This window comes from Mobula birostris, chromosome 15, assembly GCF_030028105.1.
Source record: "Mobula birostris isolate sMobBir1 chromosome 15, sMobBir1.hap1, whole genome shotgun sequence".
Classification (NCBI taxonomy): domain Eukaryota; kingdom Metazoa; phylum Chordata; class Chondrichthyes; order Myliobatiformes; family Myliobatidae; genus Mobula; species Mobula birostris.
This window is the reverse complement of record NC_092384.1, coordinates 2,934,902-2,961,709: the sequence shown is the minus strand read 5'-3', so window position 1 is coordinate 2,961,709 and position 26,808 is coordinate 2,934,902. Positions and strand designations below refer to the sequence as shown.

Sequence of the window (26,808 nt, the reverse complement as noted above, 5' to 3'; positions counted from 1 at the left end):
TCAAAGGCGATGTCTCAAAAAGGCAACATACATCATTAATGATCCCTTTACCCAGGATATGCCCTCTTCTCTCATGCACCCTAATGCATCAAGGATGACGTACAGGATCCTGAAGACACAGACCCACTGTTTTAGAAATAGCTTCTTCCCCTTCGCCATCAGATTTCTGAACGGACAATGAACCATGTACACTACCTCACTATTTATTTCTCTCTTTTTGCACAACTTATTTTTAATATATTTCTTTTTGTAATTTATAGTTCTCTATTTATTATGTATTGCACTGTAATGCTGCTACAAAACAACAAATTTCATGACATGTTTATTTATTTATTTAGATATACAGCATGGAATAAGCCCTTCTGGCCCTTCAACTCACTGCCAGCAACCCACTGACTTAACAGTAAAATTTACAGTAACTAACTAACCTACTGACCAGTACATCTTTGGACTAATGCACTCAGAGGAAACGCACTCATTTCACAGGGAGGACATACAATCTTGGGTTTGATTGAGGCACGACCGCGCAAGCGCGAGGACATCAGCGAGTTAGACTGGCAGGAAGGATATAAAAACAAAACAACTTTATAGAGTGAGCATCAGAGGAGCAGGCGACAGAGTAGAGGGAGTCAGAGTAGGAGGGCTTTGGCTCAATGGGGCTTCGGCGATAGCGCGTGAAGGCGAGGTAAGTTACTCATGAAGAATAGAAACAGAAAGTATGTCTGTAATGCCAGTATTCTGTCATGGGTGCCAGATGTGGGATGTCTGGGAGACTCCCAGCCTCACAGACGGTCAAATCTGCGCCAGGTGCATCTAGCTGCAGCTCCTAAGGGACCGGGTTAGGGAACTGGAGATGCAGCTCGATGACCTTTGTCTGGTCAGGGAAAGTGAGGAGGTGATATAGAGGAGCTATAGGCTGATAGTCACACGGGAGCCTCGGGAGACAGATTAAGTGAGTAACAGTCAGGAGAGGGAAGGGCAAGAGTCAGATACGAGGGAGTAACCCTGTGACTGTCCCCCTTAACAATAAGTACTCCTGTTTGAGTATTGTTGGGAGAAATGACCGACCTGGGGGAAGAAACAGCGGCTGCGCCTCTGGCACAGAGTGTGGCCCCGTGGCTCAGAAGGGTAGGGAAAGGAAGAGGATTGCAGCAGTGTAAGGGAGGCAGACAGGCGATTCTGTGGACGCAGGAAAGAAACACGGATGGTGGTTTGCCTCCCAGGTGCCAGGGTCCGGGATGTTTCTAATCTTGTCCATGATATCCTAAAGTGGGAAGGTGAACAGCCAGAGGTCGTGGTGTATATTGGTACCAATGATATAGGTAGGAAAAGGGAGGAGGTCCTGAAAACAGACTACAGGAAGTTAGAAGAGAAGCTGAGAAGCAGGACCTCAAAGGTAATAATCTCAAGATTACTGTCTGTGAAATGCGACAGTGAGTACAAGAATAGAGTGATATGGAGGATAAATGTGTAGCTGAGGGATTGGAGCAGGGGACAGGGATTCAGATTTCTGGATCATTGGGACCTCTTTTGGGGCAGGTGTGACCTGTACAAAAAGGATGGGTTGCACTTGAATTCGAAGGGGACCAATATCCTGGCAGGGAGGTTTGCTAAGGGAATCGGGGAGAGTTTAAACTAGGATTGCTGGGGGGCTGGGAATTGAACTGAAGAGATGGAGGAAGGAGTGGTTAGCTCACAAATAGAGATAGCTTGTTGGCAGTGAAAGAGGAGGATATAGGCAGGTGATAGAGAAGGGATGCGTTCAGTCTGATGGTTTGAGATGTGTTTATTTTAATACAAGAAGCATCATGAACAAAGCAGATGAGCTTAGAGCGTGGATCAGTACTTAGAGCTATGATGTTGTGGCCATTACAGAGACTGGATGGCTCAGGGCCAGGAATGATCACTTAGAGTGCCAGACTTCAGATGTTTCAGAAAGGACAGGGAGGGAGGCAAAAGAGGTTGGGGGCGTGACACTGCTGATCAGAGATAGTGTCACAGCTGCAGAAAAGTAGTAAGTCATGGAGGCATTGTCTATTGAGTCTCTGTGGGTGGAAGTTAGAAAGAGGAAGCGGTCAATAACTCTACTGAATTTTTTTTTAAAATATAGACCACTCAATAGTAACAGGGACATCGAGGAGCAGATAGGGACACAGATTCTGGAACGGTGCAGTAATAACAGGGTTGTCGTGATGGGGGATTTTAATTTATCAAATATTGATTGGCATCTCCCTAGAGCAAATGGTTTAGATAGGGTGGAGTTTGTTAGGTGTATTCAGGAAGGTTACAACAGGAGAGGCTGTACTTGATCTGGTATTGGGAAATGAACCTGGTCAGGTGTCAGGTCTCTCAGTGGGAGAGCATTTTGGAGATGGCTGTCATAATTCTATCTCCTTTACCATGGTATTGGAGAGAGATAAGAAGTTAGGAAAGCAATTAATTGGAGTAAAGGGCAAATATGGAGCTATCAAGCAGGAACTTGGAAGCATAAATTGGGAACAGATGTTCTCAGGGAAATGTACGGCAGAAATATGGCAAATGTTCAGAGAATATTTGCATGGCGTTCTGCACAGATATGTTCCAATGAGACAGGGGAAGGATGGTAGGGTACAGGAACCATGGTGGACAAAGGCAGTTGAAAATCTAGTCAAGAAGAAAAGAAAAGCTTACGAAAGGTTAAAAAAACTAGGTAATGATGGAGATCTAGAAAATTATAAGACTAGTAGGAGGGAGCTTTAAAATGAAATTAGGAGAGCCAGAAGGGGCCACGAGAAGGCCTTGGCGAGCAGGATGGACCAATCAAATGTGACAGTGAAAAAGTCTGTATGGAACCGGAGGAGACAGCAGAAGTACTTAATGAATTCACTTAATGCTTCAGTATTCACTACGGAAAAGGACTTTGGCAATTGTAGAGATGAGTTACAGTGGATTGAAAAGCTAGAGCATATAGACATTAAGAAAGAGAATGTGCTGGATCTTTTGGAAAGCATCAAGTTAGATAAGTCATTGGGGCTGGACGAAATATACCCCAGGCTATGATGGGAAGTGAGAGATGAGATTGCTGAGCCTGTGGCAATGATCTTTGCATCATCAATGGTGTGGGAGAGGTTCTGGAGAATTGGAGGGTTGCAGATGTTGTTGCCATGGCATTCTGACACAGCAAAGGCACACAAGGCCTTACCAACACTGAACATTTACGCACATGAATATAGTGTTACAGTTACAGAAAAAGTGCAGTGTAGGATGCAGCAACCTAACTTGAAAAAGCTGTCCAAAAGTCCATTGAAGATATTGTTAGGTTATTTGCCAGTATCGACTTCACCGCTTTCAGCCAAAGGCTATCAAGCAGTAAGAATCCTCAATGCTTTTCCCTGTGAATTGTAACCTGCTCTCAGACTCGAGTCTCTTTCCCTCTATCAAACTCAATGCTTTAAATTGCTATGCTATTTCTCATCTCAGTTCTTAGTCCTTATTCCACAGGATTATTCACTGGTTTCAATTCTTGGCGCTTTCTCCCCCTGAATCATTTCATGCTCTATATTTTTGATATTCTCACCTCCACAATTTTCCCGAATCAGTTTTCAGTGTCCCCCTTCAATAGTTCCCACTGTCAATTATTAGTTATTTTTCCCCATGTTTATTTCCCAGTGTCAGTCCTTATATATTTCTCCCAGGTTATTCCCAGATGCCAATTCAGTGTTTATTTTCACTCATATTTAGTCTTTGTCTTTGAACTTCATATGTCTACCTGCACTGCACTTTCTCTGTAACTGTAACACTATATTCTACATTGTTTTTTCTCCTTCTGTACTCAGGTGAGAGTGATAGCTGTTCATACCCAAATGCAGCAGGAACTGGACAATATCCAGGCTTGGGCTGACCAGTGGCAAGCAACATTCGAGCCACGCAAGTGCCAGGCAATGACCATCTCCAACCAGAGAGGCTCTAACCATCGTCCCTTGACATTCAGTGGTATCACTGAATCCTTACTATCAACATCCTGGGGATTACCATTGACAGGAAACTGAACTGGTCTCACTATATAAACACCGTGGCTACCAGAGCGGGTCAAAGGCTAGGAATCCTGCGGTGTGTAACTCACCTCCTGACTCCCCAAAGCCGGTCAGGAGTGTAATGGAATACTTGCCACTCGCCTGGATGAGTGCAGCTCCATCAACACTCAAGAAGCTTGACACCATCCAGTACAAAGCAGCCCACTTGGTTGGTACCCTTTCCACAAGCATCCAATCCCTCCACCATTGACGAGCAGTTGCAGCAGTGTGTACTATCGACAAGATGCACTGCAACAATACACCAAAGTTCCAAAGGCAGCACCTTCCAGACCCACGACCACTACCATTTAGAAGGATGAGAGCAGCAGATACCTGGGAACACCACCACTTGGAAATCCCCCTCCAAGTCAGTCACCATTCTGTCTTGAAAACATATCACCATTCCTTCATTGTTGCTGGGTCAAGATCATGGAATTCCCTCCCTAACAGCTCTGTGGGTGTACCTACACCCCAGGGACTGCAGCAGTTCAAGAAGGCAGCTCGTCACCACCTTCTCAAGGGCAAGTAGGGATGGGCAATAAATACTGGCTTAGCTAGCAACACCTACATCCCGTAAATGAGTAAATAAAATAAAATGCAGAATAACTGTCTGGAAGGGTTGCAAGCAAAGATTTTTACTGTATCTCAGTACATGTTACAATAATAAATTAATTACCAATGTAAGTTATGCTGGGCTATTTCCCACTATTGGCTCTCGATGATTTTACCTTGCACTGATGGTTTAACTTCCTTGACGTCCTCTGTAACAAGTTGGCTGAAAATTTCCTCAATCAGTACCTTTTTAGGTTCATCACCCTCACCCTGAACAGATGGGGTAGTTAAGTCCATCAAGAAGCTGCTATTCATTGCAGTTGTGACTTTCTCTGGATTTCTCTCTCTAATTAATGACCTTCCTGCTTTGCTGCTGGTCCGTTGTTTTGCAGAATTTACTTCCAAAGCTTCATCTGCTTTCTCCTTGTCAGGCAAAGGTCTACAAATACACTTGTTTTGCTTTGCTGAAATTTCCACAATTATCTCCTCTTTTCTGGTTTGAACTCCATCCTTTGAGTTAGAATTACTGTAATCACATCCAGTATCAAGGACTTTGATCTTTGCATGGTGATTTGCCTATAAGAACAATAGAATATTTTATATTTTTATCTTCTACTTCTGAGAGTATTATTCCCTCCAAGACATAATCTGCTAAAGGGTTCTTAGATCCCTTTCAAGGCATTTAAAAATAGTGGTTAATGAAGATAATTGTGAGTTATAACCATCAGATATTCAATAAAATGGGATCAATGATGTTGACAGTACCTTGCAGAAGAGTTATCTACGGCAATTCAATTACAAACTGAGGTCAGCATGTAATTACAAGGGGCTTCAATATTTTAGTACTTGGCAACTCTTCTGGAGATGATAGAAAGAATTCCACAAGGGTGGATGGCACTTGAACAGGAAGCAAGCTAATGGGCTCGTGAAATGATAAATATACAAGTCAACTCAGTTAGGAAAGAAGTAGGGAGGAAGGATGTGCAATAAATGGCAGTTAATTGCTGCAGATAAAGAGGAAACTTAGGTTTTATCCCCAGAAGAACTATGTGGAGATCACTGCTACCCATGCCGCTTTCGAAAGATGCACCTGCCACAGTATATCTAATGTGCATGAGATTGCAGGTTTATAGCTCGTGTTGTGGAAACACACTAACTGCTGCCGACCTAGTCTGGCAACTGTGTTCTTCTGTATTTCGCCAGCTTCAACACTCACGATGTTACTATCTCACTTTTAGTGGTGGATCTTCAGGAACCCCAACTATTATGTGACCTTTACACAAACCCCATTTCCAGAAAAGTTGGGATATTTTCCAAAATGCAATGAAAACAAAAATATGTGATATGTTAATTCACATGAACCTTTATTTAACTGGCAAAAGTACAAAGAAAAGATTTTCAATAATTTTACTGACCAACTTAATTGCATTTTGTAAACATACACAAATTTAGAATTTGATGGCTGCAATTTATTAGAGAGGACAGGAAGAGTGATCAGGAGATGTTTTCATCCATGTTTAAATTGATGCCAGAAGATTACAGATTGCCAGCTATGATGTTGTGGCCATCACTGAATCGTGGCTGAAGGATGGTTGTAGTTGGGAGCTGAATATCCAAGGTTACACGTTGTATCGGAGGGATAGAAAGGTAGGCAGAAGGGGTGATGTGGCTCTACTGTTAAAGAATGGCATCAGATCAGTAGAAAGATGTGACATAGGATCGGAAGATGTTGAATTCTTGTGGGTTGAGATAAGAAACTGCACGGGTAAAAGGACTTTGAAGGCAGCTGTATACAGGCCTCACAACAATGTCTGGGAGGTGCACCACAGATGACAACAACAAATAGAAAAGGCGAGCCAAAAGGGCAATGTTATGGTAGTCATGGGAGCTTTTAACACGCAGGTCGACTGGGAATATCAGGTTGGTAATGGATCTCAAGAGAGTGAGTTTGTTGAATGCCTAAGAGATAGCTTTTCAGAGCAGTTTGTCATTGGGCCTACTAGGGGATCAGTTATACTGGATTGGGTGTTATGTAATGAACCGGAGGCAATTAGGGACCTTAAGGTAAAAGAATTCTAAGGAACCAGTGATCACAATATGACTGAGTTCAACTTGAAACTTGATAGGGAGGAAGTAAAGTCTGATGTAGCAATATTTTAGTAGAGTAAGGGAAATTACAGCCGTAGTTAGCCAAAGTAAATTGGAAGGATCTGCTGGCAGAGATGTCAGCGGAGCAGCAATGACATGCGTTTCTGGGAAAAATGAGGAAGGTGCAGGACATGTTTATTCCAAAAATGAAGAAACACTCAAATAGTAAAATAGTACAGCAGTGACTGACAAGGGAAGTCAAAGGTATTGTAAAAGAAAAAGAAAGGGCATACAACAAAGCAAAAATTAGTGGGAAGACAGAGGATTGGGAAGTTTTTAAAAACCTACAGAGCGCAACTAAAAAATCATTAGAAGGGAAAAGATGAAATATGAAAGCAAGCTGAAATAATATCAAAGTGGACAGTAAATGTTTCTTCAAGTATGTTAAAAATAAAACAGAAATGAGAGTGGATATGGGACCATTAGTAAATGAGGCAGGAGAAATAATAACAGGGGACAAAGAGATGGCTGATGAACTAAATGAGTATTTTGTATCAGTCTTCACCGTGGAAGACACGAGCAGTATGCCTGATGTTCTAGTGTGTTAAGGAAGAGAAGTGGGTGCAGTTACTATTACATGAGAGAAAGTGTTCAAAAAGCTGAAAGACCTAAAGGTACATAAGTCACCCAGACCAAATAAACTACACCCAAGGGTTCTGAAAGAGGTAGCATTAGAGATTGTGGAGGCATTAAAAATGATCTTTCAGAAATTATTGGACTTGGCATGGGGCCAGAGGACTGGAAAATTACAAATGTCACTCCGCTCTTTGAAGAAAGGAGGAAGGCAGCAGAAAGGAAATTATAGACCAGTTAGTCTGACCTCAGTGGTTGGGAAGACACTGGAGAAGCAATGATCATTTTGGTAACATTTGCCCTGCACACAATAATGCATTAATTCTCAGCAGCTACTGGACTAGACTGGAAGTGGACTTCTGCCCTACGAGAGTTTATTTATCACTACAAAATAATTTTCATGCCTTATAATCTTTTGCAGCTGCTATCAAGAAATACCCTGAACTTCAAGGATTGTGTGTTTATTTTCTGGAAGTATTATAAAAAATATAAATGTTTTCCATGTCAGCTCTGAAAGGCATAGCCAGAGTGTGCCAGTATTATCCATTCCCCATAGTAGAGAGACTGGAAATCAACAGTACTGGATACTGACTTAACTCGAAGACCAGGTGGCCTGACCAACAACATAAGAGACGAGGCCAAAGGCAGTTATACAGAAATTGGAAGTTAAGTGGAGAAAACTCTGTGGATTACCTTCTTGCTGAAGGTATATTCAGTCTCTGATAGGTCGCACCTATCCACATCTTCCAAGTCAGGGAGATTCTGTAAAGAAACAAATTTGGAACCATAGTCCAGAGGCTATTTATAGTTTAGAACTGCATTTACATCTAAATGTTTACAAATGATTAATTAAATCTTCTACAAGAGTACAAATACAGCGTTGTTAGATAGACATAAGAATATGTTGACGATGAGTAATTCTCATGGGGAAGCCTGGTAGTGTAGTGGTTAGCATGATGCTTTACAGTATCAGCGACCCGGTTTCAATTCCCGCTGTCTGTAAGGAGTTTGTACTTTCTCCCGTGACCGTGTGCATTTCCCCCCACTGTCCAAAGATATAGCAGATGGCAGATTAATTGGTCTTTGCAATTTGTCCCATTACTAGACTAGGGTTAAATCGGGAGGTTGGCGGGTAGTGCAGCTCAAAGGGCCGATTCTGCGCTGTATCTCAATAAAGAAAAAATTTGAAATAAATCTGCTCGTACAGTATAATAAGTCTATACCGATTGTTAGTTATTATATTAACAAACCATTGACCAAATATGATTACATAACTGTCCCTTTACTTGTCCCTTTATGTACTTTCTTCAATATGCAAGCCTTAACACAACAGACTGCTGCAGACACAGCGCGCGCGCACGCACACACACACACACACACACACACACACACAGCTGGAATTACAGACTACTTGGGTTGAATTGGGTATCCTTAGAGAGCCTAAACCTATAGAAATGCAAGACTTTCAACCGTCCTTGTTCTCTTAAGAAATAAGAACCATAGAAAATAAGACATCCTTCTCTAATGCTTCTTTTCCACCAGCTAACCCTAAGGATAAGAACAGGGGAGATCACTATTTCTCAAGCTTGTTTTGCCTTCATATAGATCACAGCGAATTTGTCATTCAGTTTAACAATGTGAGACACAGGGTGATCTCCCCCTATCCCTATGCTTCATTGATCATTGATCATAGTCATAGTCATACTTTGTTGATCCTGGGGGAAATTGGTTTTCGTTACAGTTGCACCATAAACAATTAAATAGTAATAAAACCATAAACAGTTAAATAGTAATATGTAACTTAAGACAGGAAATAAGTCCAGGACCAGCCTATTGGCTCAGGGTGTCTGACCCTCCAAGGGAGGAGTTGTAAAGTTTGATGGCCACAGGCAGGAATGACTTCCTATGACGCTCTGTGTTGCATCTCGGTGGAATGAGTCTCTGGCTGAATGTACTCCTGTGCCCAACCAGTACATTATGTAGTGGATGGGAGACATTGACCAAGATGGCATGCAACTTGAACAGCATCCTCTTTTCAGACACCACCATCAGAGAGTCCAGTTCCATCCCCACAACATCACTGGCCTTCCGAATAAGTTTGTTGGTTCTGTTGGTGTCTGCTACCCTCAGCCTGCTGCCCCAGCACACAACAGCAAACGTGATAACACTGGCCACCACAGACTCGTAGAACATCCTCAGCATCGTCCGGCAGATGTTAAAGGACCTCAGTCTCCTCAGGAAATAGAGACGGCTCTGACTCTTCTTGTAGACAGCCTCAGTGTTCTTTGACCAGTCCAGTTTATTGTCAATTTGTATCCCCAGGTATTTGTAATCCTCCACAATGTCCACACTGACCCCCTGGATGGAAACAGGGGTCACTGGTACCTTAGCTCTCCTCAGGTCTACCACCAGCTCCTTAGTCTTTTTCACATTAAGCTGCAGATAATTCTGCTCACACCATGTGACAAAGTTTTCTATACTAGCCCTGTACTCAGCCTCATCGTCCTTGCTGATGCATCCAACTATGGCAGAGTCATCCGAAAACTTCTGAAGATGACAAGACTCTGTGCAGTAGTTGAAGTCCGAGGTGTAAATGGTGAAGAGAAAGGGAGACAAGACAGTCCCCTGTGGAGCCCCAGTGCTGCTGATCACTCTGTCGGACACACAGTGTTGCAAGCACACGTACTGTGGTCTGCCAGTCAGGTAATCAAGAATTCATGATACCAGGGAAGCATCCACCTGCATCGCTGTCAGCTTCTCCCCCAGCAGAGCAGGGCGGATGGTGTTGAACGCACTGGAGAAGTCAAAAACCATAACCTTCACAGTGCTCGCTGGCTTGTCCAGGTGGGCGTAGACACGGTTCAGCAGGTAGACGATGGCATCCTCAACTCCTAGTCGGGGCTGGTAGGTGAACTGGAGGGGATCTAAGCGTGGCCTAACCATAGGCCAGAGCATCTCCAGAACAAGTCTCTCCAGGGTCTTCATGATGTGGGAGGTCAATGCCACCGGTCTGTAGTCATTGAGGCCGCTGGGGCGCGGCGTCTTCGGCACAGGGACGAGGCAGGATGTCTTCCACAGCACAGGAACCCTCTGGAGCCTCAGGCTCAGGTTGAAGACATGGCGAAGTACTCCACATAGCTGAGGGGCACAGGCTTTGAGCACCCTGGTACTACACCATCCGGTCCTGCAGCCTTGCTTGGGTTGAGACGTTTCAGCTGTCTTCTCACCTGTTCAGCTGTGAAGCCCACCGTGGTGGTTTCGTGTAGGGAACGGGTATCGTCATGAGAGCAGGGTGGGGGACTGTGAGGAGGGGTAGGAGGGGAGAGTGGAATATGTGTTGGTTGGGGGCTGACAACAGATGACTCGTGGGGGATGGGCAGGGGCCACAATGTCAAATCTGTTAAAGAACAGGTAAATACAGGGAAGGAATTTTGCACACTTCTAAAGTTCAAAGGCACAATGGTAAAGTGGACAAATATGAAATAGTGAAGTACAGAAACTTAATGGAGGGAATGGGTAGATTAAATTATTTATTTTGCATTTAGTTGCACAGTGATAATAGAAATTGACAACAGGGAGATGCAGTTTTTGGGGAAAGAATGGTTACATACTCAAATCTTTGTAAGGCTATTAAAATGCCAAGATTCTCCGCTTTAGGCAGTAAAAAAACAAACAGGTTTTGTGAGAGATTTACAGTGGATTCAGTTCTCATTGCTGACTGTAAGGAGTTTGTATGCTCTCCCCGTGACCATGTGGGTTTCCCCCAGGTGCCCCGGTTTCCTCCCACAGTCCGGTTGTAGGTTAATTGGTCATTGTAAATTGTCCTGGGATTCGGCTAGGGTTAAATAGGGAAGTGCTGAGCCACAGCCAGAAGGGTCTATTCTGTGCTGTATCTCAATCAATCAATCAATAAATAGTTTGGGCTCAAATACAATCAATTCTGCCTATTCAGAAGAATGTTAAGACACCAGCGGGCCTCAGGGACCTTTTGGGGAGAGGGTTGCACCATGTGAACAAACTGAAGCTGGGATTGCTCTTCATGGAGCTCAGAAGGTTAAGGTGGGATTTAACAGATGTGTTCAATTATACAGGATTTCAGTGGCAATAGGAATTTATAACCAGAGGGGGAAGAAACAGTTTACTGTATGTGGAGTTGGGAGAAAGTACTTTACGCAGTTATTCTATTCTGGAGTACACCATCTAAGAAAAAAATTCAATAGTAACTACCAAAAGTAAAACTGAGTATGTGTGATTAACTATCCTTTCAAAGAGAAGGCACACCCATGAATGGTCAAATGGACTTCTGAGATCTGAACTCAAGAGGTTAATAAATCAACTCACATCAATATAAAGACGTTGGCTCCCTTCCAAATGGATTGTATCCATGGTGTCTGTCTTATCCAGTTCTGTTACTAGGATTTCCTGAGCAGGCTTTATTTTTGATAGTATATCTGACTGGTCTGAAAGACAAATTGAGCTGGAATGTTTCAAAGAGACCCATGATACTGATAAATAAACAAGGGTACTATGTTTTTAAAATTATTTAAGGTAACTTTTTTTAAAAAATCCATTGTATCTGGGCAGTCAGTAATGAAATCCATTTACATGTTGTTTGTAAAGCACAAAGCAGGTGATTGAGGATTACCTCTGATGGTGACAATAATGAATCATTATACCTCAGGTCTGAAATTCCAGGAAACCTCTTGTTAGTTGCTGCTAGTCATCTCTTCATGTTCTTCAGGAGTCAAAGAGAAATCCTGAACTTACTTCACATTAAAACATTGCAAAAGGAAATCTGACCATGCTTGAGGCCAGTTTTCCTGACAATGATCAAAGGGATCAATTAGATTCTCACAACTAATAACAAGCAACAATCTGCAAGTTGGACTCAGTGAGTCAACCACCATGAATGGGAGGAAAGGAATCGAAGATGTTTTAGATTGAAACATGGCATTAGGAAAGTAATTGCCAAGGGTTTGGGTTGAAGCTCTACATGAGAACAAAGTTAACAACTTCTTTCCTGATCCAGGTCTTAACCGGAAACATAAACACTTCTCACAGAGGTGGCTCAAATCCTCCAGCAGACTGTTTGTTGCTCCAGATTCCTGCATTGAAAACAATACACACAATGTGCTTGAAGGAGCTCAGTATGTCAGGCAGCATCTGTGAACTGGAATAAACAGTCAATGTTTTGGGCTCTGGATTTCCAGCATCTGAAGTCCCTCTTGTGTCCTACATCTTAAGTCTTCTGTATTTTAAGTGATGACTTGATATAGTTACATAGACACAAGTCATGGTTTTCTGGGATTCCTTCAGGAAGAGATAGGGAGCTGGAGAATTAGATGTCCAGGGAGACCATCACAAGCCTCTGAGTAGTCATAGAACTGAAATAAAAAAGGACAGATGATGGTAAATGAAGATTGCTCATGGTGACAGAAGGACATAAGAAGATCTCCTTGGACTGTCTATTGACAAGAGAGAATGAAACAATAGGTAACAAGCATCAAGAAAGAACTCATAGATTTTACTCCTACAGTATACCCTTGGGAATATGAAAAAAATGGATTTGCATCTGCCACAAAACCGAAGGTTCCAAACCTAGCAGGTAGCCCCATAGCTGCTCTCACTTCCCTGCATGATTTCTAGCCAAGACTCCTGCTATGATGAGAAATGGCTGGAAGGAGTACAATAGTTAGAGTAGTAGAGTCATACGGCATGAAACACGTCCTTCAGCCCAACTCAACCATGCTCTTCAAGATGCCCATCTAAGTGAGTTTTGTTTGCCTGCATTTGGCCATTATCCTTCTCGACTTTTCCTGTTATTATTGTGCCTGCCTCTGGCAGCTCCGTCCATACACACACTGTCCTCTGGAAAAAGTTACCCCTCAGACAGCGCTTAAACCTTTCCCCCTCACCTTAAACTTGTGCCTTCTATTTCTTGATTCCCTTTCCCTGGGTAAATGATTGTGTGCATTCACCCTATCTACACACCTGAAAAATCTAGAAATTCACTCTTCAGTCTCCTATGCTCCAAGTGTATAGAGTGGCAGCCTGCCAAATTTCTTCCTATAACTCAGGCCCTCAGGTCCTGGCAACATTCTTATAGAACTTTTTCTTTTGCAGATTTTCCAGCTTAATGATGTATTTCCTATCACAGGGTAACCAAAACTCTAGATTATACTCCAGCCAAGATCTCTCCTGATTTCGCTGTATTTTTTGACAACATTCTTTAAAGCCATCTACTGTAGAGTCACCTGCAAACACACTAATCATACCTTCATATTCTCATCCAAATCGTTAGAGGATCAGCCTATAGGGACTCGGTTTGTCCTGCTATACTTCCCTAGGATAATTATGATCCCTGGAATTCAACAAAATGATTCCAGAGAACACACGAGAGAGAAGAGGAGTCCTTCACTTTTTAAATACGTTGAAGCTAGAGATGCATGGTAAAGAACTGGAATTTTTGAATTCAGGAAAGGGGTCACATGAAGCACACTGACTAATAATTAGATGAATTATTTTCAGGTCTCTACTTATTTGGGACATAAAACCAATCAGTAAATCGAAGCATGTCCATAATAAGTGAAAGTAGGAAAAATACATAGCTGGTAATTCTAGGCACAGCGTAGTTTAGGAAAACAAAACTTTTCTAGTATGATATGGCATGGGATGCCCACTGGCCTCTTGCTTGTATCCCCTGGTATTGTAGATTGCATTTTCCAATTAGTAAACCACTGTACTTCCCCAGGTCAACAGTCATCCTCAGCAACTGATGATGCCTGACTTGATTTAACCTGTCATCAATGTATCTCAACTTTCAATGATGAAGCTTTTCAGAAGTACCATAAAGAGGCAATATATGGGTATGATAACCTGCAGGATCGCTGTTAAAGGTTTCATTCTGCAATTGGTTGGAGGTATTGAGTGACAACGAGGTGATCCCTTCCCCTGATTGCACAAGCTCAGATTCGCTTGTTCGTTCCCAAATGGATGGCTGCTTTTCCTGGTCTGATGTCAGCAGACATGGTTTGTGGTACTGGTTCTTCCCTTTAGTCTCTTGTTGTCTGTCCACCAGAGCCTCTTCCTGGTTTGTTAATGCATCATTCACAAACTTATCAATCTTACGCAGGGTCTCTGCATCTGAGGAACATGCTGTTATCTCAGGCACAGTCTCTGAAAGAAGGTCTTCACCTAGGACAAAAAATAGATAAGATTACAACAAAACAAAATATACAAGCAAAATTTCAAAACCCCTGTAAAATAAATTTGCACGCAGCAAATTTAAATGGCTCCTTCAATGTAGCAAGCCATGACAATGCCCATCACTGGAGAATCCTCAGATGAAACCTGATAACCAGGTCATATCATACAATTACATAGAATGTACAACACAAAAGCAGGCAATTTTTTCCCATGCTGGTGCAAAGGAGCCCTGCAACTCATACCTCAAGTATGCATACAAGTGCTGTATAAACGTGATGAGGGCTTCTCTCTATCATCCTTTCAGCTAGTGAGTTCCAGATCCCTACCATTTTCTAGGCGACAAAAACTCCTTATTTCCCTTCTTTGTTGGGGATTCTTTACTGGTAACTCACTATTAACTGTTTGTTCTTAAAGGTACCACAGTAATCACAAGGGTCTAATCTACATATAGATTGGTCAATCAACACGGAACAAAACTATTGTATTGTAAGTTGTGAAACAGACTGAGTTTTATGAGGAAGTGACAAAGATGTTGATGGGGCAGTGGATGTTGTCTACGTTAGTAAAGCAGTTGTCAAGGTACCTCATGGTAGGCTCGTCCAGAGCATGGGGTCCATTGTGAGTAAAGTTGATCTAAAATTGGGGTAGTAGCAGAGGGGTATTTATCTGACTGACGTCTATCACTAGTGGCGTTCTACTGGGACCTCTGTTGTTTGTTATACATGATAGATTCCATTTAATTGGGCTATTAGTCAATCTGGACAACCACTGATTTGGACAACTTTTAAAGAACAAAAACTAATTGAGAAAGTAGCCAGGATTCCCCTCATTTAGTTGGGACACTATACTGCTTAATTGGTTTCTAACTCGTGTCGGTTGCATGCACTGAGACAGTACACCGAGCTTAGAGCAGTTTTTAAATAGCATCAATTGTGCGTGTTTGTGTTCAAAAAGTTGTGACTTTTATCACTAATAGTTGGTGAGAAATAAGCAGTAAGACAATTCAGAACTGTTTTGCTCACTGCAGTTTCCAGCATTCAAGCTTGGAGATGCCAGAAACAGTCAGAAGTAAAAAAGAAATGATTTCATGACTTCAAGTTAGGACCCACAAAGAATTTGAAGGTATCGACAATCATCTTGAATGGTTTGATGAAAATGAAGATTTGGAGGATGTAATTGTCGAAAGCATTGCAAGAAGTCAGTTCATTATCTGCACCAGGTATCTGAAATGACTTTGTTCATTTTACAGTCTTTTACAAGAACATGACAGCCTATACTGAATTAATTCCTCAATCAATAACTATTAGGCATTAATACACTGGTTTATAGTACTGTAGTAATATTAGTAGTGTTCTAATTTGTTCTGTATTAACTAGAATCCAATGCATATAAATGATTTGGATTAAGATGTACGTAAGTTTATGAGTAAATCTGAAAACCACACAAAATTTGACAGACTTGCAGATAAAAGGAAGGCTTGACAAAAGATATGGCAGTCGGAAATATGGTCATACAAATGGAAGATGTGGTTTAACCCAGACAAGTGCGAGATTCTGCAATTGTAAGGTCAAATGTAAAAAAAAAATACCCAGTAATTGTCAGGACCCTTGAGACCATTGATGTACCGAGGGATCTTGAGTTGATAGCTCTCCAAAAGTGACAACACAATTAGATACGGTGGTAAAGAAGGCATGCAGCATGTTATCTATTTTTGGTAAATGGGATAAAAATCAGGAAATCATACTATGAAACTTTGGTTAGGTCACACTTGGAGTACTGCATGTAGAATTACAACAAAGATATGGAGGCTTTGGAGATGGTGCAAAAGAGGTTCACCAGAATGCTGTCTGGGTTAGAAAGTATTAGTAATAGGGAGAGGTTAGAAAAAATTGTATTGTTTCCTCGAGAGCATCAGAGGCTGAAGAGCAACATAATAGAAATATAGAAAATCATATGAAACTTACAGATAGTATATCATCAGTCCTTTTTCCAGGGTGGAAATGTCAAATATGAGAGAATCAGAATCAGGTTTAATATCACCAGAACATGTCATAAAATTTGTTAACTTTAAAGCAGTAGTAGAATGAAATACGTGATAAATAAATATAGAGAAAAAACTGAACTGCAGTAAGTATGTCTATTTAGAAATCGGACGGCTGAGGGGAAGAAGCTGGAATCACTGAGTGTGCACCTTCAGGCTTCTGACAGTAACAATGAGAAGAGGGCATGTCTTGGGTGGTGGGTGTCCTTAACGATGGATGCCCCCTTCCTAAGGCATGGCTCCTTGATGATGTCTTGGATACTACAGAGGCTAGTACCCATGACTTCAAGTTTCTGCAATTACTTCGATCCTGTGCAATAGCCGCCCCATACCGGATGGTGATACAGCGTTTTAGTTGACAAACCTAATCTCTTCAAATTCCTAATATAATATAGCCACTGTCTTGCCTCTTTACAGCCTCAGCAATATGTTGCATTCACGTAAGGTCCTCAGAGATAATGACACCCAGGTACTTGAAATTGCTCACTCTCTCCACTTCTGATCCCTCTATGAGGACTTGTTAGTGTTCCCTTTTCTTATCCTTCTGGAGTCCACAATCAGCTCTTTGGTCTTGCTGACATTGAGTGCAAGGTTGTTGCTGTGACTCCACTTAACTAACTAGTATATCTCGCTCCTGTACACCCTCTTGTCTCCATCCGAAGTTCTGCCAGCAATGGTTGTATCATCAGCAAATTCATAGATGGCATTTGAGCTGTGCCTAGCCACACAGTCGTAGGTGTAGAGTAGAGCAGTGAATCTGAATCAGAATTATCATCAGCGGCACATGTCGTGAGATCAGCAGCTGTACAATGTAATACATGATAATATAGAAAGAAAAAATATGTAGATCAATTACAGTAAGTGTGTGTGTGTATATATATATATATATATATATATATATACACACACACACAATAATTAGATTAAAACTACTGCAAAACAAAAAAATATACATCAAAAAAGTGAGGTAGTGTTCATGGGTTCAATATCCATTTAGGAATCGGATGGCAGAGGGGAAGAAGCTGTTCCTGAATCGCTGAGTGTCTGCCTTCAGGCTCCTGTAACTCCTTCCTGATGGTAACAATGAGAAGAGGGCACATTCTGGGTGATCGGGCTCCTTAGGTATGGGTGCCACCTTTCTGAGGCACCATTCCTTGAAGATGTTTTGGATATTACGGAGGCTAGTACCCAAAATGGAGCCGACTAATTTTCTAACTGTCTGAAGCTTCTTTCGGCCCTGTGCAATAGCAACCGCTCCCCCCCCCCCCGGCCCACCCCCATGCCAGACAGTGATGCAGCCTGTCAGAATGTTCTCCATAGTATATCTGTAGAAGTTTGAGTGTTTCAGGTGACAAACCAAATCTCTTCAAACTCCGAATGAAATATAGCCGCTATCTTGCCTTCTTTATAGCTGCATCAATATGTCGGGACCAGGCTAGATCCTCAAATGTCTTGACACCCAGGAACTTAAAATTGCTCACATTTTCCGCTCCTGATCCTTCTATGAGGTCTTTCCTTGTCTTACCCTTCCTGAAGTTTACGATCAGCTCTTTCATCTCACTGACACTGAGTGCAAGGTTGCTGCTATGACACCACTCAACTAGCTGGTATATCTCACTCCCGTACGCCCTCTCATCTCCATCTGAGATTCTACCAATATGATTGTATCATCAGCAAATTTATAGATGGCGTTTGAGCTGTGCCTAGCCACACAGTCATGAGGGTAGAGAGAGTACAACAGTGGGCTAAGCACACACTCCTGAGGTGCGCCAGTGTTGATTGTCAGCAAGGAGGAGATATTACCACCAATCCGCACAGATTGTAGTCTTCTGGTTAGGAAGTCAAGGATCCAGTTGCAGAGGGAGGCACAGGGGCCCAGGTTGTGTAGCTTTTTGATCAGGATTGTGGAAATGATGGCATTGAATGCTGAGCTACGGTCAATGAATGGCGCCCTGACATAGGTGTTTGTAACATCCAGGTGAGCTGAAGCCATCTGAAAAGCCACTGAGATTGCGTCTGCCGTAAACTTATTGTGGTGATAGGCAAATTGCTGTGCTCCAGGTCCTTGCTGAGGCAGGAGTTCAGTCTATCCATGACCAACCTCTCAAAGCATTTCATCACCATAGATGTGAGTGCTGCTGGACGATAGTTGTTAGGGCAGCTCATACTACTCTTCAAAAGCACTGGAATAATTGTTGCCTTTTTGAAGCAGGTGGGAACTTCGGACTGTAGCAGTGTGATGTTGAAAATGTCCTTGAATACTCTCGCCAGTTGGTTAGTGCAGGTTTTCAGAGCCTTACCAGCTACTTCATTGGGGCTTGCCATGTTGCAAAGGTTCACATACCTGAAAAACAGCCTGACATCAGCCTCTGAGACAGAGATCACAGAGTCACCGGATGCAGCAGGGATCTTCATAGTTGTAGCTATATTCTCCCTTTCAAAGAGGGCATAGAAGGCTTTGAGCTCATCTGGTAGTGAAACATCACTGCCATTCATGCTATTGGGTTTTGGTTTGTAGGAAGTAATGTCTTGCAAACCCTGCCAGAGTTGATATGCATTTGATGTTGCCTCCAACCTCACTTGGAATTGTTTCTTTGCTCTTGAAATAGCCCTGAGCAAGTCATACCTGGTTTTCTTGTACTGACCTGGTCAACAGATTTAAATGTCACAGATCTAGCCCTCTGCAGATGACAAACCTCCTGGTTCATCCATGGTTTTTGGTTTGGGAATGTACAGCAAGTTTTTTGTAGGCACACACTCATCCACACAGGTTTTAATGAAGTCGGTAACAACTGCAGCATACTCATCCAGATTCGAAAGTTAATCGCTAAATACCGATTCAAAGCAGTCCTGTAAGTGTTCCTCTGCTTCCCTTGTCCATACCTTCTTGGTCCTCATTACTGGTGCCACAGTCCTCAGTCTCTGACTACACTAAGGAAGTAGAAATACAGCCAGGTGATCAGACTTTGTGAAGTGGGGGAATGGAATAGTATGGAAGGTATTCCTGATGGTGGTGTAACAGTGGCCCAGTCTGTTGTTTCCTCTGGTACTACAAGTGATTTGTTAACTTTCTCAAATTGACCTTGTTAAGATCCCCCAAAATAATGGTGAAAGCATCAGGGTGTGTTGTTTCCTGCATGTTGATCACATTGCCCAGATCATCTAGCGCCTTTTTGACAACAGCCTGAGGTGGAACATACACTGCCACCAAAATGATCGCTGAAATCTACAGCAGGTAAAATGGATGGCACTTACTTGTAAGAAACTCCAGGACAGGTGAGCAGAACTGAGACTTCACAGATACATTTGTGCACCAGGAAGAGTTCATCATGCGTCACACACCTGTACCTTTGCTTTTGAAAAACTCAACAGTTTCATCCTGATGCTGTATAGTGAACCCGTCAATCTGAATTGCTTGTATGGCACGGAAGGGATCAACCAGGATTCCGTAAAACAAGGGATACAAGAGGTCCTAATGCCCCTCTGATACAGCACTCTAAGCTCGGAGATCTTCAATCTTATTTACTAAAATGGCGAACCACACACTGCAGTGGTGCACCGGTGTTGATTGACAGCGAGGTGGAGATGTTATTTCCAATCCGTACAGATTGTCATCTTCCAGCTAGGAAGTCGAGGATCCAGTTGCAGAGGAAGGTAGAGGACTAGGTTCTGTAGCTTTACAATTGGGACTGTAGGAATGATGGTGTTAAATGCTGAGCTATAGTCAGTAAACAGTATCCTGACATAGGTATTTACATTGTCCAGGTGACCCAAGGCCTCATGAATAGCCACTGAGACTGCATCTGCTGTAATCTATTGTGGTGGTAGGCAAATTGCAGTTGGTCCAGGTCCTTGCTGAGGCAGGAGTTCATTCTAGACATGACCAACCTCTCAAAGCATTTCATCACCATAGGTATGAGTGCTACCGGATGATAATTGTTAAGGCAGTTCACACTGTCCTTTTGAAGCAGGTGGGAACATCCAACCGTAGCAATGAGAGATTGAAGATGTCTTTGAATACCACAGTTGGTTAGCACTAGTTTTCAGAGCCTTACCAGGTACTCCTTCGGGCCTGCCACCTTGATGTGGCAAGCTTCTCTTTTGCATGGAGAGTAATGGGTGCCTGGAACACATTGCAAGGAGAAGCAGTGGAAGAAGACGTTATAGCAACAGTTAACAGGCATTTAAATTGGTACATGCACAAGCAGGGGGTGAAGGACATAGTCCATGTGCAAGCAGGTGTGATTAGATTAATTTGGTAATGCACACAAAATGCTGGAGGATCTCAGCAAGCCTGGCACAGCATCTTTGGAAAAGAGTACAGTCGACATTTTGGGCCAACACCCTTCATCAGCACTGGAGAAAAAAAGATCACATGCCAGTGATAATAAACCTGATTCTGATTTTGAGTTAGAAGGGGGGGTGGGGGGAGAAACATAAGGTGATAGGTGAAACTGGGAGGGGGAAGAGGGGTGAAGTAAAGAGCTGGGAAATTGATTGCTGAAAGAGATACAGGGCTGGAGAAGGGGGAATTTGATAGGAGAGGACAGAAGGCCATGGAAGAAAGAAAAGTGGGAGGAACACTAGAGGGAGGTGGTGGACAGGTCAGGAGATAAGGTGGGGGGGGGAATAGGAATGGAAAATGGTGAAGGAGAGGGGCATTACCAGAAGTTCAAAAAATCGACGTGGCCTCATCGCAACAGTAGAGGAGGCCATGGACTGACCTGTCAGAATGGGAATGGGAAGTGGAATGAATGGCCACTGCGAGATCCTGCTTCTTCTGGCGGATGGAACATAGGTGGTCGGCGAAGCAGTTTCTCAATCTACATCAGGTCGCATTGATGTACAGGAAGTCACAGCACCGGATGCAGTAGATGACCCTAATAGACTCACAGATGAAGTATCGCCTCACCAGGAAGGCCTGTTTGAGGCCCTCATTGGTAGTGAGGGAGGAGGCGTCGGGGCAGGTTCTGCTTGCAAGGATAAATGCCAGGAGGAAGATCAGTGGAGAGGGACGAATGAACAAATAAGTCGTGTAGGGCACGATCCCTGCAGAAGGTAAAAAGTGGGGGGAGGGAAAAACGTGCTTGGTGGTGGGATCCTGATGGCAGACATCCCACCTCTCCCGGAAGTTCCGGGAGTCTCCCGCATATTAATAGTGGCTCCCTGATGCCCGCAAATTATATACAATATCATGGAAATCAATTTTTTTTGAAAGCGAGCGAAAGCAAGAGAGAGCACGAGAGCAACCACGAGAGAGAGAGAGAGAGAGAGAGAGAAAGAGAGAGAGCATGAGCGAGAGTGCGCCAAGGCAGAGTGTTCCAAAAAAAATATAAAACGTAGGTCACCCCAGACTACACTAAAGTGTACCTCTGCCTAATAGGTGTCAAAATAATGACAGTGTTGCTCACTGCACTGTTTGCAACAGTGACTTTTCTATTGCCCATGGTGGGTTAAGACTGTAAAAGACGTGTTCAGGTGAGCTTAACAGGTGTCATTCGTTCATTAGCATAGCTAACGTTATTTAAACTAGCTGGCCAGCTGCTAAGGAGCTACTCTATTGCAGACATCCCACCTCTCCTGGAAGTCTCCCACAAATTGATGGTGCTACCTCCCTGAAATGAGTTTTTGCAGGCGGGGATGTCTGTGATGGAGATGGCAGAAGTTACAAAGAATTAGGTGCTGGACATGGAGGCTAGTGGGTGGTAGGTGAGGACAAGAGAAAGCCTATCCCAGTTTAATTTCGTACCTTGGTTAGCACAAGCATTATGGACGGAAAGGCCTGGACCTGTGCTGTTAGTTTTATGTATTTGGATCTGAGGTCACAACTTCTATAATATTTACTAATAAAGGAAATTATGTTGTATGCCTTCTTTATCACCCTATCTATCTGCTTTACCGCTAAGGGACCTATGGACTTGCACGCCAAGATCCCTCTGTACATACATATTCATATCCCAATTCACAATGCCTCTTGGAAACACTGACATTGTAGGGTGGTTTAATGGTTTTGATATCTGAAGTATGCAGAATGTGTGACTACTTTAAAGATGTTCAGGCAACAGCTCAGCCCCTACCTTTTGCTTCCATTTCTTGGAGCCTGCGCTTCTCCTCAGCCGCCTTCTTGATTGCTACCAAGGCATCAATACTTTCCTGTATCTTCCTCCGTTCACTTGTTTCCCACTGCTTCCTCTCTTCCTTCTCGGCACTCCAGCCTCCTCGAGCCCAAGCCTCTGCACACGCCCTGCAAGGGAGTACACGTAGATTGTACAAGAGAAAGCTTATAATAAACAATTTTGGCCAAAATGTGGTTTGCATGCTGTAATTTTTAAGTATCTCTATTGTAAAAGGCAATGGAAGTTAAAACCATAAAACTTGCACCACAGTCTTCTGGTTGTGGTATAGTCTTGTGAAACAGAAATTATGAGTTTAAATGGTGAAAGTACTCATTAAATTCTGCAGTTGTGGCTGGCGTATGGTAAATTAACTTTTAACTTTGAAATTTGATAAAGATTGTCGTAAATATCCAGTTAATTCACTAAAGTTCTTCAGTAACAGAAATTATTTCCGTGTGCTGTCTCGCTGTATTTTAAATTGTATGGCTGGAAATGGCCATTAAAGAATAGTATGTGACTGCAATAAAACTAAAACAAGGGCCAATTTTGATTGTGGTAGTGAACCGTTCAAAGTTGAAAGTAAATTTATATATGAAAGTACATATACATCACCAGACACAACCCTGAGATTCATTTTCTTGTTGACATCCTCAATAAATCCAATAACCACAATAGAATTAATGAAAGACCGCACCAACTGAGGCATATAACCCAATAAAAATAAAGAAGAAATAATGGTAATAATAAACAAGCAATAAGTATCAAGAACATGAGATAATGACTCCTTGAAAGTGAGGACGTAGGTAGTGAGAACAGTTCAGTGACAGGACAAATGAAGTTGAGTGAAGTTATCCCCTTTGGTTCAAAGGCATGATGGTTGAGGGGTAATAACTGTTCTGGAACCTGGTGGTGAGAATCCTGAGGCCCCCTGTACCTTCTTCCTGATGGCAGCAACGAGAAGAGAGCATGACCTGGGTGGTGGGGGTCCTAATGATGGATGCTGCGTTTCTGTGACACCAGTGGAGAGGGCTTTCCCTGTGATGGACTGAGCTGTATCCACCACTTCTTGTAGCATTTCCCATTCGAGGGTGTAGGGTGATCTAACTGGAAGAAATGTATACAATTCACAAACACTGACATTGAGCTGCTTCAGTTAGTCCTAACGAAGGGTCTTGGCCTGAAACGTTGACTGTACCTCTTCCTAGAGATGCTGCCTGGCCTGCTGCGTTCACCAGCAACTTTGATGTGTGTTGCTTGAATTTCCAGCATCTGCAGAATTCCTGTTGTTTACATTGAGCTGGGGTTTCGCTTTAAGAGGCTGGTCTGACATGATGACATTATTATGAAAGTTTCTTTGAAGACTTTTGTGTTGAGGTTTTGGAGTTCAATAAAATGTGTTACAGGTTTCATTAAGCATAAAACACCTCACCTGGTTTTATTTGCAAAACCTGCATTGCTGCTGCTGATGGTTGAGTTTGACTCCGGAGTTATTGAACATGTTGGCTAATGCAGTTGTTTTGAAACCGCCGAAGTTTGGGACCAAAATGCTCTTGCTTAGTTTTTACAGGCTGAGGCCCAGCTCGCTTTGTGAGAAGTCACTGCGTACTAGGATCACTCAGCAATTTCACGGCTGCAAGAGTGGAGAGTCTGCTTGAACACCTGCCTGAACACTATAAATACCAATCACTGAAAACTCACCTTTTACAGACTTTTGGACTATCAGAGTCTGAGTGTGCCAAACAGTTATTCTTCTTACCCGGTCTTGGTGATGCTAGGCCTTCAGAGCTGATGGATCACATGCTGTCTCTCCTGAGAAATCAGCATCTTTGTCTTATTTTTAAAAAACTCTTCTAGCAACTCTAACGCCCTGGTTAAGATTTTTACTATTATACTGTAGGTATTTCAGTTTAGCAGTTCTGTAAGAGCAGTCTCTTCTGCTTTCAGCTTGTTTGGTTTTGAGCTAAGATATGACGCCTGTTATTCAACTGAGGAATGTGCTGTAAGCCAATCAGAATAGTGAAATTGGGAGAATGTTCTAGAGTAATGAGCCCTTTTTGTTTTTTCTCCCCCTTTCATTTAATAACTGTTTGCTTAAATTAACATTCTTAAATACACTTCTTTATAAATTTTATGCAGTGTATGATCTGTTGTCTATATGCAACTTTGGTCCTGCAGCAAATCACACAGCATTCACACAGACTGGGGTTTGGCAAGCTAGACATGGAATTGAGCAGGACCAAAGTTGCATATAGACAATAGACAATAGGTGCAGGAGTAGGCTATTCAGCCCTTTGAGCCAGCACCACCATTCACTGTGATCATGGCTGATCATCCACAATCAGTACCCCGTTCCTGCCTTCTCCGCATATCCCTTGACTCCACTATCATTAAGAGCTCTATCTAACTCTTTCTTGAAAGCATCTAGAGAATTGGCCTCCACTGTCTTCTGAGGCAGAGCACTCCACAGATCCACAACTCTCTGGGTGAAAAAGTTTTTCCTCAACTCCGTTCTAAATGGCCTACCCCTCATTCTTAAACTGTGGCCTCTGGTTCTGGACTCCCCCGACATTGGGAACATGTTTCATGCCTCTAGCATGTCCAATCCCTTAATAATCTTATGTGTTTCATTCAGATCCCCTCTCATCCTTCTAAATTCCAGTGTATACAACCCCAGTCGCTCCAATCTTTCAACATATGACAGTCCCGCCATCCTGGGAATTAACCTTGTGAACCTACGCTGCACATCCTAGTATACATCCTAGACATACAAAGCCAGAGAAAGGTGTGTTTATCACCACAGGATCCAGTGGTTGCTGGCGAGGCGCTAATGAGCCAGACTTCTTGGGACGTCTGAGAAGAAGGGGGGGGGGGGCGCGGTCCACAGCAAATGCCTGATCAATTTCGCATAACCCTCGCTAATGCATCCATGAAGGACTATAGGGAGCCTGCGAGAATGGCTGATAGCCTACACTCAGCCAGGCAGCAGTGCGACATTCCTCCATTCTCTACCTCAATAAGCCAGGTCCCTAACATAAGCACACCCATGGCTGAGAAAAAGAAAAGGGCAGCTCTGTGTTTTTACCATGCTCACTTTGGTATGAACTCTAGGATGTGCCGAACATCTTGCAGCTTTGACAGTGCCAGTGCATTGGGACATCAGAGCTCTGTGAACGTCGTAAGTTCCAGCTGCCAGGGTCATCTACTGTATTTTACAGACACCCTTTCAGGATGATGCTTCGTGTGACACGGATGCTTAAGTGAGTGTGCTGCCAACACCGCCTATCAATGAGAAGGCAAAGAGCAATGAAACCACACTGGAGCTGCCAACAGCAGCAGGATCCAGGCTTATGGGACACCACAGGTGACAGGTGACACTGTGCTTCAGTGGGCAACACTACACATTAGACTTGTCCTGGCTAAAGTGGCTAGACCTCTACTCAGTGCAGAATTCCTGTGTGCCAAGAACTGTTAGTCGGTCTTCAGAACTGTCTTCTTGTGGATGTCAAGGACTTCGGTTCATTACTCTGCCCCCTGAGTAAGTTTCCCATAATAACTCTGTCAAGCGCATGCACCTCCGCATGTACTTACTCGACTGCTGGGCAAAATTCCCAAACCTCACCGTGCCCACATTCTCCACTACAGTCACAAAACATTAGGATGAACACCACATTCCCACAACTAGCCGACGAGTCCATGCCAGTAAGAGTAGCCTGGATTCAGAGAAGCTGGCAACCGCAAAGGTTGAGTTTGCCAACATGGAAAGACTTGGCATTATACACCAGTGGAACAGCCCCTGGGCTTCACCCCTCCATATGGTCCTCAAGTCTGATGGTGGTTGCCATCCATGTAGTGATTAGAAAAACATAGAAACACAGAAAACCTACAGCACAATACAGGCCCTTCAGCCCACAAAGTTGTGCTGAACATGTCCCTACCATAGAAATTAATAGTACCTATAAACCTCTATTTTTCAAAGTTCCATGTACCTATCCAAAGACTCTTAAAAGACCCTATTGTATCCGCCTCCACCACCGTTGCTGGCAGCCCATTCCACGCACTCACCACTCTCTGAGTCAAAAACTTACCCTTGACGTCTCCTCTGTACCTACTCCCTTGCACC

General features: G+C 43.1%; 1 protein-coding gene across 6 annotated transcripts in view; it reads right to left on the bottom strand.

The window, feature by feature from the left end:
* The window catches only part of dnaaf1 (dynein axonemal assembly factor 1), a 162,423-nt gene that overhangs the window by 12,285 nt on the left and 123,330 nt on the right, over nucleotides 1-26,808 (bottom strand). For 4 of the 6 annotated variants that reach the window (XR_011889223.1, XM_072279240.1, XM_072279239.1 and 1 more), the window contains exons 12-16: nucleotides 22,650-22,816; nucleotides 14,202-14,519; nucleotides 11,667-11,785; nucleotides 8,019-8,087; nucleotides 4,781-5,180 (exon numbers count right to left, since the gene is read on the bottom strand). Coding sequence is in view for 3 of the 6 variants with exons in the window: in XM_072279240.1 (XP_072135341.1) it covers nucleotides 4,781-5,180; nucleotides 8,019-8,087; nucleotides 11,667-11,785; nucleotides 14,202-14,519; nucleotides 22,650-22,816 (1,073 nt within the window). In the remaining 3 variants the exon portion in view is untranslated. Of the gene's footprint in view, nucleotides 1-4,780; nucleotides 5,181-8,018; nucleotides 8,088-11,666; nucleotides 11,786-11,970; nucleotides 12,710-14,201; nucleotides 14,520-22,649; nucleotides 22,817-26,808 lie in introns of those variants that run through there. The other 2 variants (XR_011889224.1, XR_011889225.1) reach the window with 2 other exon arrangements.